Consider the following 12,759-nt stretch of genomic DNA (forward strand, 5'->3'; position numbering starts at 1 on the left):
TGACTGTACAGATCTTTGTCAGCAAACTAATGTCTCTGCTTTTTAATATGCTGTCTAGGTTGGTCATAGGTTTTCTTCTAAGGACCAAGTGTCTTTTAATTTCATGGCTGCAGTCACCATCTGCAGTGATTTTGGAGCTCAAAAAAATAAAGTCTGTCACTGTTTCCACCGTTTCCCTATCTATTTTCCAGGAAGTGATGGGACCGGATGCCATGATCTTAATTTTCTGAATGTTGAGTTTTAAGTCAACTTTTTCACTCTTCTCTTTCACTTTCATCAAGAGGCTCTTTAGTTCTTCCTCACTTTCTGCCGTTAAGTGTGAAGTACATCATGCAGAGTACATCATGTGACATGCTGGGCTGGATGCAGCACAGGGTCAAGTGCTAAAAGACAAAGAATGGGGAAGCCCACAGAAAGGGAACAAAGGAAATAGCCACGGACTGGATGAGAGCCTCAGGTGAAACAAACACGCCCCCTCCCGGCTAGACCTAATTTGCATAGGGGAAGCTGGGGGGTGGGGCTGGGGAGGTGGGGAAGATAAAATCGTGTAAAAAGAGGGAGCCAAGATGAGTTGAGGCCTCTCTTTTGGGGTCTGCCCACCCTCACACCTCCACAGGGTACTATCCTTTGTTTGCCAAATAAAACTGAGCTGTAACTGTGCTGTAACACTGGTCAGCTGTTTCAAATCTTTGTTTCAGTATGATGCTATGCTATGCTATGCTAAGTCACTTCAGTCGTGTCTGACTCTGTGCGACCCCATAGACGGCAGCCCAACAGGCTCCCCCGTCCCTGGGATTCTCCAGGCAAGAACACTGGAGTGGGTTGCCATTTCCTTCAGTAAGATAGAACCAAGGAAATTACACTCTTCTGACACAAGATTGCTGGGAAAAAAAATCAATAACCTCAGATATGCAGATGATACCATCCTTATGGCAGAAAGCATAAGCTCTTTCTTGATGAAACTGAAAGAAGAGAGTGAAAAAGCTGGCTTAAAACTCAACATTCAAAAAATGAAGATCATGGCATCCGGTCCTATCACCTCATGGCAAATAGATGGGGATACAATGGAAACTGACAGACTTTAATTTTGGGGGCTCCAAAATCACTGCAGATGGTAACTGCAGCCATGAAATTAAAAGACGCTTGATCCGTGGGAGAAAAGCTAGGACCAACCTAGACAGCATATTAAAAAGCAGAGACATTAGTTTGCTGACAAAGGTCCGTACAGTCAAAGGTCTGGTTTTTCCAGTAGTCATGTATAGATGTTACAGCTGGACCATAAAGAAGGGAGAGCACTTAAGAATTGATGCTTTTGAACTGTGGTGTTGGAGAAGACTCTTGAGAGTCCCTTGGACTACAAGGAGATTCAACCAGTCAATCCTAAAGGAAATCTAGTCCTGAATGTTCATTGGAAGGACTGATGCTGAAACTAAACTCCAGTACTTTGGCCACCTGATGGTAAGAGCCAACTCACTTGAAAGACCCTGATGCTGGTAAAGAATGAAGGCAGGAGGAGAAGGGGATGACAGAAGACGAGATAGTTGGATGGCGTCATCGACTCAATGGACATGAGTTTGAGTAAACTCCAGGAGCTGGTGATGGACAGAGAGGCCTGACGTGCTGCAGGCCATGGGGTTGTGAAGAGTTCGACAGGACTGAGCTACTGAACAACCACCACCACCACCAATGGTTAGGACTCAGCACTCTCACTCTACAGGGTGGATCCTTGGTGGGGAAACCAAAATCCCAGCAGCAGCAAATTGTGGCAAAAAAAAAAGCATCCAGTTCAAGGTTACCCACCTTGCTAGCTATTGAGTCAGAAATTAGCGCTTAGCCTGCCTCAGGGCTCTTACTCAAATGTCAAGTCCTCAAAATCCTTACTCAGGATCCTGTACACTTTGCAAAACACTCTGATAAGGTTCCTCTTTATATCCAGAGGCAGAGATGGAATAAAGGGAAGGTTTAAGAAGGAATAAAACGGAATGTTCCTAAAGAAGGGCGAAATCAGCATATGGAGATAACAACAGTGAGGAGGGTTGGCCACCTGCGAGGACGACCTTCCAGGGTAGAGAAACCCCGCCCCCCGTCGCCCAGGGCCCCGCGCGCACTCCAGCACAGTGCAAGGCACAGGAAACCCATGTCTCCGAAGACTACGAATCCCAGCATGCCTCGCACCCAAGAGCAGCACGCAATGTACGCCGGGACACGTAGTCCAGTTCTCGCTGAGAAGGCCAGAACGTACCATGACGTCAGGAGGGCTCGGGAAAGGGGAGTCAGAAACCGGTCCAGGATCAAGTTTTAAATCTTCCAGAGCTGACCCTGGTTTTCTTTGGTGACCCAAGTTTCAGGTCCCACCCCATAATCCAGCGGACCTATGGTGTGCCTTGAGTGCCCTCTCGCCTAACTCCTTCACGGTTAAAGAAGTACCAGAGGGCAAGAACAGACAGCTTTCAAGCCTCCAGGCACCGGCTTCTGAGACTAGTGGTGTGCAGGACGCTTCCTGGAGACTGGTTGAGACGTCGCTTCCCCCGCGGCGCCGGTGAGGACGTGGCCAGAGAGAGCCTCGAATAGCGGCTTCCCCTTCCTCTGCCCGACAGGCGAAAAAGAGAGGGGCGACAGAGGGGCGAGCGAGAGGCGCGGGCGGCGCAAAGGCTGCTGGGAGCGCGCGCATGCGCACGCCGCGGCGGGGAGTACACCCTCAACGTCTGCGGACGCTGCGGGCGTCGGGTGTCGGCGGAGGCGGCGGCGCTTTGCGGCTGGTCGTGCGGGTCGGGCGCGGGCGGGCAGGCACGGCGGCTGAGGCGCGCACAGGTGATTGACTGGCCAGCTGGCTGAGGCACCGCCTGGTCCTCATTGCTGGCAGGTGGCGGGATCCATTTGGGCGGCGGTGGAGGCGGCGGCGGCAGCGGTGGCCGGGCTCAGGAGGCACTCCCTGGGCCAAGGCCATGGCACCGCGGCTGCAGCTGGAGAAGGCGGCCTGGCGCTGGGCGGAGACGGTGCGGCCCGAGGAGGTGTCGCAGGAGCACATCGAGACCGCCTACCGCATCTGGCTGGAGCCCTGCATCCGCGGCGTGTGCAGGTGAGGCCCGCGCAAAGGGACTCGCGCCCCTCCTCGCGCCGGACCTTGGAAAACCAGACCGTGGGGCAGCGGTGGGGGCGGGGGTGGGGGCTCCGGTTGGGGTGGGGAAGGAAGACGGCGGCCCATTGCGTGCCTCTCTCAGGCTTGGAGAGAACCCCGTGGAGGGCTTCCTCCTCTCCGCCTTCTGGGAGACCCGGGAAAGGCACAGCCTTGCAGAGCTGTGCACGGAGGTGATGATGCTGGAAGCCCTTCAGAAAAGGTTCCGAGTTCTTACCTCGAAGATGGCGGTGGGGATGGTTGAAAGCAGGAACTGGAGAGCTTCGCAAACGTTGGTGGTCGTTCCATCCTGGCCGCGGCTCGGCGTTTGGTTTTAGAAAACTGGGAACTTGTTAGTGTATTTCATCATTGTCTTGTGTTAGTGTCGACGCTGAAGGCTGGGTCATATTTTTGGGGTAGGGCGGCTTTAGGAAAACGTATATAGTTAGCCTGCGTCATCGGTACCCTTCATCTCCAGTTGACATCCCCTCTTTCACTAATTTAGTAATTTTTTTAGCTTTTTTTTTTTTTTTTCTTACCCACCCCCCCTCGTCCGGGGGAGGGGTCGACTCTGACCCAGTACCGTTTTGCCAAGTACACAGTACGAGCTGTGTTGGTATTCTCCTTCACTTCTGCCTAGCCTTCGAACCTTCTTTGCCTTTCCTTTTAGATCGAATCCTTAGCTGTTTTTTGCACGTTTTAACGCGGGAACTATAGTTTGTGTTCTGGAGTGTTGTCGAATTGACTTAGCCAAGACGGGCATGCTCCGTAGCCTTTTAGCGAGTACTCAGTAAAGACTTTCTGGAGTTGTTACATTTCCAGGCTGGACCCCGGAGGAATGGAAGTCAAGGTCTCAGATCTGAAGCTTTCAAGTCTCGTGTGGGAAGTGAAACGAGTTAGGGAGCTTCCATAAGGCAAACGAATAATTCCAAGTTCTGATCGTCTGTCTCACGAGGAGGGCAACAGGCAGTACTGGAATGAACATAGCCTGTATAATGGATAAGCTTCAGTCAGTTTCTCCACCTACTTTCCAGAGTAACCAAAAAATAGAAATTGTTTCACTATAATAGTTTTGATTTTAATAGAAAGAAAGGAGTAGAAATTGGCTGAGCTCACTATAAGGGAAATGTCACAGAGGTGAGTTTTAAGCTGCAACAGTAGCAAGGTTTATATCCAAGCATTTTTTTTTTCTTAAACAATGTCACTCATTTAAAATGTACAATCCAGTGGTTTTTAGTTGGTATATTCACAAAGTTGTTTAGAACACAACTCAATCTGACCTCACCCTCCCAAAAAAGCCCTGTATCCATTAGCTTGGTACTTGTAAACCACCTCCCCCACCCCAAGTATGCAAGTAATCACTGATCTACTTTCTGCCTCTAAATTGGCCTTTTCTGAACATTTCATGTAAATGGAATCGTACAGTGTGTCAACTTTAGTGACTTCTTTGACAGCATAATATTTTCAAGAAGCATCCATGTTGTAGCATATGTCAGGTTTCCATTTCATTTCAAAATGTAAAAGTTATGTAAAACGCACAATGAAATTTACCGTTTTTAAAGTATACAATTCCACTGCATTAAGTTTCCTTACATATTGTACAAACATCACCATTGTCTCCTTCCAGACTTCTTCCATCACCCTAAAAGGAAACTCCATTTCCATTAACCTAGTCACATTCCATTTTCCCTTCCTCCGTCCCCTGGCAAGCACTCATCTTTTCGTCTCTATAGATTTCTTTATTCTGGATATTTTATATTAAGTGGAATCATAAAATACGTGGCTTTTTTTTGTCTGGTGTTCACTTAGCATAATGTTTTCAAAGGTCATCCATGTTACAACACGTGTCAATACTTTATTCCTTTTTGTGGTTGAATAGTATTCCGTTGTTGGACATAACACATTTTGTCTGTTCATCAGTTGATGGACCTAAAAGAGTTTCCTGCAACTTCATGAGGGATAATTGACAAATACAGTTGTACATATTTAAAGTGTACAACACGAGAGACTTTCCTGGTGGTCCAGTGGCTAAGATTCCATGCTTCCAATGCAGGGAGCCCAGGTTTGATCCCTGTTGCGGAACTAGATCCCACATGCCCCAACTAAAGATCCCATGTGCCTCAACTAAGACCGGGTGCAGCCAAATCAATATTTAAAAACCAAAGTGGACAACATGATAATTTGATAGCCATTGTGGAGTGATTACCACAATCAAGGCAACGAACACCTCACAACATAGTTAAATTGATGGGTATTTTGGTTGTTTCCACTTTTTGGCTGTTGTGAATAGCTTTGGTATGAATGTTTGTGGCCAAGTTTTTGTTGGAACACCTATTCTTTTGTTCCTTTAAGTATTTACCTGGGAGAGGAATTGCTGGGTCATTTAATAACTGTGTTTAACACTTTGAGGAACTAATTGTTTTCCAAAGCGGCTGCAGTAGTTCGCATATAATGTATGTCGATTTCAATTTCTCCATCCTCACAGTTTTTTTCTTATAGCCATCCTAGTGGATGTGCATTGGTATCTCATTATGCTTTTGATTTGCATTTTCCAGATGACTAATAAGGTTGAGCATCTTTTCATGTGCTTATCGACCATTTGTAGATCTTTGGAGAGGTCTTTTCACATCCCTTGCCCAGTTTTAAAATGAGATTGTCTTTACTTTTGAGTTAGAGCTCTTCATATATTCTCAATATAAGTCCCATGTATTTGCATATATTTTCTCATTCTGTAGGTTCTCTATTTCCCTTTCTAGTTAGTACCCTTTGCGACAGAAAAGCTTTTACTTTAATATACCATTGATTCTGGGGCTTCTCTGGTGGCTCAGTGCTAAAGAATCCATCTGCCAGGCAGGAGATGGGTTCAGTCCTTGGGTCAGGAAGGTCCGCTGGAGAAAGAAATGGCAACCCACTCCAGTATTCTTGCCTGGAGAATCCCATGGACAGAGGAGCCTGGTGGGCTACAGTGCATGGGGTCGCAAACAGTTGGACACGACTTAGCTCCTAAACAACAACAACAACACAGTAGTTTTATTTATCTTTTGTTTTGGTCACTTGTACTTTTGAAACCAGGCCTGATCTGAAGTCCAAGCAGTTTTTATTTAAATATTAGAAAGATTTCTCCTACCCTTTTGTTTAAGCATTTCTTCTGACTCTTAAGATGAGATTAAGTAATTAAGATATTATCAATATCTTTTAAACACTTTACAGAAAAATTTTCAATGAGATGCCAGAGCTGAAGAAGTGTGTAGCCACAGGCAAAGACAAGATGACTCAGGACTATTTACCTTCTGAGACTGCTTAGTACAGTCACAGCATGAAAGCAATCTCTACTAAATCTTAGGTACAAAGAATTCTGCAAATATTTTGTCTTAATTTTTAAAACCAGTAAGGATTGTAGTCAAATCAGTACCTTTCCCGTGGTTTCCCCGGTGGCTCAGACGGTGTATCTGCCTGCAGTGCAGGAAACCTGGGTTCGATCCCTGGATCAGGAAGATCCCTTGAAATAGGAAATGGCAACCCACTCCAGTATTCTTGTCTGGAGAATCCCTTGGACAGAGTAGCCTGGTGGGCTACAGTCCATGGGGTCGCAAAGAGTCAGACACGCCTGAGTGACTAACACTTTCACTTTCAAGTTCCTTGCAGTAAAATTGTTCGGTGAGGGATATGCAGTTTTCATTTTGACCCATTTTGTTAGATTTCCCATTAGAGTGATGGTTTCACTTTACATTCCTACTACCAGTGTGTAAGAATGTCTTGTTTCCATAATCAACACAATGTTAGTCATACTTTTTCATCTGATAGGTGGGATATGGTGTCATATTAATTTCTTTTTGTGACAGTTAAGATCTTGATTTGAATTTTTAAAACCTGAACTTACACTTCTAGTTGTATATAGGAGTGTAATGTCTGTTTTGTTTTCATCAGAGAAACCAAAACATTTCAGAGATGTAATGCATTCAAGAAAGTCATTGTTATGCCACTGATTTAACTGTGCCTCATGGATAGTGGGATCTTAGTTCCCCAATCAGGGATGGACCCTGGGTCCCTGCATTGAAAGCACTGAGTCGGAACCACCAACCACCAGGGAGGGAATCCCTTGTTAGACCAGTTTAAGAAACACTTAAGTGACTGCCCCTGGCTCTAGTCTAAACCCCTTAGTAAGGACTGTTGGACCTGATGCTTAAGTTTCTATTGAGCCTTTCCTCTTTGATGTGCCGGTGATACCTTTTCTCTGTTGGTGCACTTTCTCTCTCACTTTACCTCTTTTGCCTTGCTAACCTGTCCCTGATCCTCAGAAGAGGTCAGGGAACAGGTTTTTTTTTTTTTTTAATTAAAAAAGTCCTAATTATGGCAAAATTTAAACATACACTGAAGTAGGATTTCCCTGCTGTTCCAGTGGTTAAGACTCCATTTTTGCACTGCATAGTGTGTGGATTCAATCCCTGGTCAGAGAGCTAAGATCCCTATGCCATGTGATGTGGGGGAAAAAGAGAGAGAGATGGTATAATGACACCCCACGATCCCATACAGCTTTATCAGTTATTGACCCAAGATGATCAGTTGTTTTGTTGCTGAAAGCTCAGCTCTTTGTACACCTGTGCCAAATTGAATTTCGGAGGTCGTTTTGGATGAAGTAGAAAAGAATAGCTTTATTACTTTGCCAGGCAAAGGGGGCCACAGCGAGCTAATGCCCTCAGAACCTCGTGTCCCAGCTTGGAGATCAGTTCAGTCACTCAGTCGTGTCCAACTCTTTGTGACCCCACGGACTGCAGCACGCCAGGCTTCCCTGTCCATCACCAACTCCCAGAGCTTGCTCAAACTCAGGTTCATCTAGTCAGTGATGCCAGATCTTAGCTGTGGCTCTCAGGATCTTAAAGCATTGTGTCCTGAGGATCTCATCCTCTGTCGTCCCCTTCTGCCTTCAATCTTTTCCAGCATCAGGGTCTTTTCCAGTGAGTCAGTTCTTCGCATCAGGCGGTCAAAGAATTGGGAGTTTCAGCTTCAGTCCTTCCAGTGAATATTCAGGACTGATTTCCTTCAGGATGGACTGGTTGGATCTCCTTGCAGTCCAAGGGACTCTCAAGAGTCTTCTCTCACACCACAGTTCAAAAGCATCAATTCTTCAGTGCTCAACTTTCTTTATAGTCTGACTCTCACATAGTCAACTCATATAGTCAAGTCTTTATAGTCCAGTTCTTGGGGAAGATAGAAGTCTTACCGTAATTATTCAAAAAGGGTGTGCTCCCCTTGTGGACAGTCTTCTGAGGGGTTAGTGGTGAGGTAAGGAGGAGTCACCTTCAGGTCCAGCTGATCTGGGGTCTTCGTGCTTGTGGGCAGCGTGCACGCCTGCTCAGTCGTGTCTGACTCTGCGACCCCATGGACTGTAGCCCACCAGGCTACTCTGTCCATGGAATTTTCCTGGCAAGAATATTGGAGTGGGTTGCCATTTCCTTCTCCAAGGGGATCTTCCCCACCCAAGGATGGAATCCTCTCATCTCTTCTGTTGGCAGGTGAATTGTTTACCACTGCGCCACCTGGGAAGCCTTGTGGGCAGTATACCAAAGTTAATTGGTAGCTTCTCCCACCTGGAGGGCCTTTCGGGCTCTGCAAGATAACTCACAGGTATTGTTGTGTGTATCCATTGATGGGAAAACAGGACCTTGCCCCAAGGCTGCTCTTGACTGTTTTTCTCATAGCCCCGCCCTTCCCTAATTAACGACTGCTCAAGTCTGCCCTTCAGAAGCAGGGAAGGTCAGGGAGGCTGAAGGAAGGCTGTTTCCTTCAATCAGAAATGGGGGCACAGAGAGACCTTGTCCCCAGGAGCCCAACAGGGCCCTGCACCGCGTCAGTTTATTGTCATTGCATGATGTACTTTCATTACTTAACACAACTTTAAAGATTTCCAGTGTAATGCATGTTACTGGTTTAGGAAGTATTCTGTTCTATGAAACCTGTGTCTGTGGAGTTTTGTTCATTATGTGTCTTTCTGCTGTTCTACACTAACATTGCAGGATTACTTAGTATAACCAAGCTTTGAATGAAAGTGAGAAACCTTTCCATAATCTCAGGCTCAGCTGTTATTTGAATTTTTTCATTTACTTTCTGTGTATCTGTTAAATTCAACAAATATTTATTATAGGCCATGCAGAGTAGTCATTCTTTATTCAAAAAAAATTTTTTTCTGGCATCTACTGTGGTCTAGGATGGCTCTGAAATAGAGCCAACTGAGGTTAAAGTTCCTTCATTTGCCATTTATTTTAGAGATAAGAAAGATATAAACAACATAATACTTTCACAAAAGGAGACAGGTGTTACATAATATAGTTTTGCAAGTTGTTTTTATTTGATGGGTTGTCTTTTTCTGCATTTATTGGTCCATATAGATCTGCCTTACTGTTTTTAATAGCAGTGTGCTGTTTCGCTGTGTTGAGATAGATGTGTTATAATTTAACCAGTTCTCTTGTTTTCTAAAAATTTTAATTGATGAATTTATTTGTGGCTGTGCTGGGTCTCTGTTGCTGTAAGGGTTTTCTCTAGTTGCCACTGCAGGTCTCTAGAACCTCTTTTAAAGCTTTTATTTCCTCATCCTCCATTTGAAAACGGACCTCAGCAATGTCCTTTAGAGTCCTGGATCGGTTCGCCCTCCCCGCCAGTTATGGCTAATGCCACAACTAGAAATTGTTTTAAATTCTATTAATTTATCTTTGTTGTACTGGGTCTTTGTTACTGTGTGGGCTTTTCTGTAGTTGGCGGTTAGCAGGGACTACTCTCTTTTGGCAGTGCGGGGCTTTTCATCACCATGGCTTCTTGTGGAGCTCTAGGGCTTGCAGGCTTAAGTACTTGTGGCACATGGGTTTAGTTGCCCCATGGCCTCTGGGATCCTCCTGGGCCAGGGGTCAAGCCCCTGCCTCCAGCATTAGCAGATGGATTCTTAGTCACTGGACCACCAGGCAAGTCCTCCCAATTAAAAAAAAGGTGCCTCGGATCTTAGTTGTGGCTGTCAGGGTCTTAAAGCATTGTGTCTTGAGGACCTTTTTGTTGTAGCTGATGGACTCTCTGTGGGTGTGGCTTGGGATCTCCAGAGTGCCTGACTCAGTAGTTGGCGTGTGGCTGGCACCCCACTCCAGTACTCTTGCCTGGAAAATCCCATGGACGAGGAGCCTGGAAGGCTGCAGTCCATGGGGTCGCGAAGAGTCGGAGTCGGACACGACTGAGCGACTTCACTTTCACTTTTCAGTTTCATGCATTGGAGAAGGAAATGGCAACCCACTCCAGTGTTCTTGCCTGGAGAATCCCAGGGACGGGGGAGCCTGGTGGGCTGCCATCTATGGGGTCGCACAGAGTCGAACACGACTGAAGTGACTTACCTTTTAGTTGCTCTGCTGCACATGGGATCTTACTGCCCTAACTGGGATCAAACCCGTGTCTTCTGCACAGCAAGGCGGACTCTTAACCACCAGACGACCCAGTTTTTTTTGTTGTTTGTTTGTTTTTTACTTTGTGGGTTTTTTCCCTTTTGATTCATAGAATGAGGTACAGGTCCATCTTTATTTTTGCTTTTTACTAAATGGGCACTCAGTTTTCTTAAACCATTTATTGAATAATCTAATCTTCACCACCTCTAGTTGAGAGGCCATCTTTATTTATTTACTTAGTGGTCCTGCCACAGGGCATGTGGGATCTTGGTTCCCCAGCTAGGGATGGAACTCATGCCCCTTGAGTGGAAGCACTAAGTCTTAATCGGTGGACCACCAGGGAAGACTAAAAGGCCACTTCTATTATATGACAAATTACTGTACGTATTTGGGTACATACAGTACCCCTATTCCCTTCCACTGATTCTACTCAATATCCCTGTACTAGGATAACAGTTCAGTTACTTGCCAGTATTTTTAAAATATCTGATAAGGCAGGATCCTTCTTAAATTTCTCTGTGAAGGACTTCCCCAGTGGTCTAGTGTTTTAAGACTGAGCTCCCCATGCACGGGGCCCAGGTTCCACCCCTGACCGGGGAACTAGAGGGCCCATGTGGCAGGCCGATAGATGCAGCTTAAAAAAATGCTCAAAATTTTTCTAGTGGTTCTTATTCAACTAAAATTTATATTTTATGTACAGAAAAGTGCACAAAGTCATGAGATTTACACTGGGTGAATTATCACACAGGGAACATATATATGTCATGTATCTAACAGCAAGATGAAATAAAATGTTGCTGTGGGGACTTCTCTGGTGGTCCAGTGGTTAAGATGCAGCGCTTGCGCTGCAGGGAGTGTTGGTGTTCAGTGGTTAAGAATCCGCTTACCAATACAGGGGTCACGGGTCTGATCCCTGGTCCGGGAAGATCCCTCGTGCCGCGGTGAGAAGCCCTGATACCGCAACTGTAGAAAAGCCTGCACAGAAAGGAAGACCCAGCACAGCCAAAATTAAAATAAATAGAGAACTTAAAAAAAAAAAAAGACAACACACTCGCCTTACTTTGAACACCACAGATTATCTACCTTGTTTTGAACTTTGTATACAATTAATTTTACATTCTATTTCCTCTGTCTGGCCTCTTTTGCTCAGCATTCACATGATGAGTAGCAGCAGGATGTTCATTCTTAGTCATTTGCGGATCATACACACGCTCGAGGGATCTTAGTTCCTTGACCAGGGATCAAACCAGAGCCCCCCTGCATTGCAAGATGGATTCTTAACCGCTGGAACGCCAGGGAAGTCCCTACATTCAATGTTTCTGTTCACAACTCATTGTCCAGAACTTATTTCATTGGTTCTGCCAATCCAGAAAGTGTCTAGAACAGGGTTACTTGGCAAATGGCACTATAGTCTACCACTCAAGGTGCGTTTCGCTTTCCTCGTATGACAACTTTTCATGCTTAGGGGCCATTTGTATGCCTCTTTCAACAGCTTCTTGTGTCCTTTGCCCATTTTTATTTTGGGTTATTAGTCCTCATCAGTTTGTAGGAATTCTTTTTTAAAATACTTATATTTTTTAACTTTATTCTTTCCTGCACTGAGTCTCCTCAGTGTGCTCTGCGCAGACTTTCTCTAGTTGTGGCAAGTGGGGGCTGCTCTCTAGTTGGAGGTGTGCAGGCTTCTGCTGGCGGCGGCTTCTCTTGCTGCCAAACAGAGACTCTAGAGGGCACAGGCTCAGCAGCTGTGGCTCTCGGGATTAGTTGCTCCTTGTCCTGTGGAATCTTCCTGGACCAGGGATTGAACCCATGTCCCTTGCATTGGCGGGAGGATTCTTATCCACTGGATCACCAGGGAAGTCCAGTAGGAGTTCTTTATGTATTAAGAGATTATTTCTGTGACATGAGTTGTAAAAAATTTTTTTGTTATCATTGTCTTTTTTTTTTTCCTCTTGTGGCTGTGGCATGTGGAACTTCCCTTACCAGGGATTGAACCCATGCCTCCTGCAGTGGAAGCACAGAGTCTTAACCACTGGACCACCAGAGAAGTGCCTATACCACTTGTCTTTTGACTTATGGATTGGTTTGCCATGCAAAAATTTTTTATGAGATTAAATTAATGGATCTTTTGTGACTTCTAAACGTTGAGTCATCAACTCAATCCTTTTTCATACCAGTGTGTAAAAGAAATTTGCTGATTTTTTTTTTAATGTTATTGTGGTTTTAATT

General features: G+C 45.4%; 1 protein-coding gene across 5 annotated transcripts in view; it reads left to right on the top strand.

Annotated features, from left to right (window-relative positions):
* The first annotated feature begins 2,783 nt into the window (after nucleotides 1-2,783).
* USP48 (ubiquitin specific peptidase 48) overlaps nucleotides 2,784-12,759 on the top strand; it is a 73,563-nt gene continuing 63,587 nt past the window's right edge. For 3 of the 5 annotated variants that reach the window (XM_055574228.1, XM_055574226.1, XM_055574227.1), the window contains exon 1: nucleotides 2,784-3,079. In XM_055574228.1, the coding sequence (XP_055430203.1) occupies nucleotides 2,946-3,079 (134 nt within the window). In that variant the 5' untranslated portion in view covers nucleotides 2,784-2,945. The remainder of the gene's footprint in view (nucleotides 3,080-12,759) is intronic. The other 2 variants (XM_055574225.1, XM_055574224.1) reach the window with 2 other exon arrangements.

This window comes from Bubalus kerabau, chromosome 3 (genome assembly GCF_029407905.1).
Source record: "Bubalus kerabau isolate K-KA32 ecotype Philippines breed swamp buffalo chromosome 3, PCC_UOA_SB_1v2, whole genome shotgun sequence".
Taxonomy (NCBI): domain Eukaryota; kingdom Metazoa; phylum Chordata; class Mammalia; order Artiodactyla; family Bovidae; genus Bubalus; species Bubalus kerabau.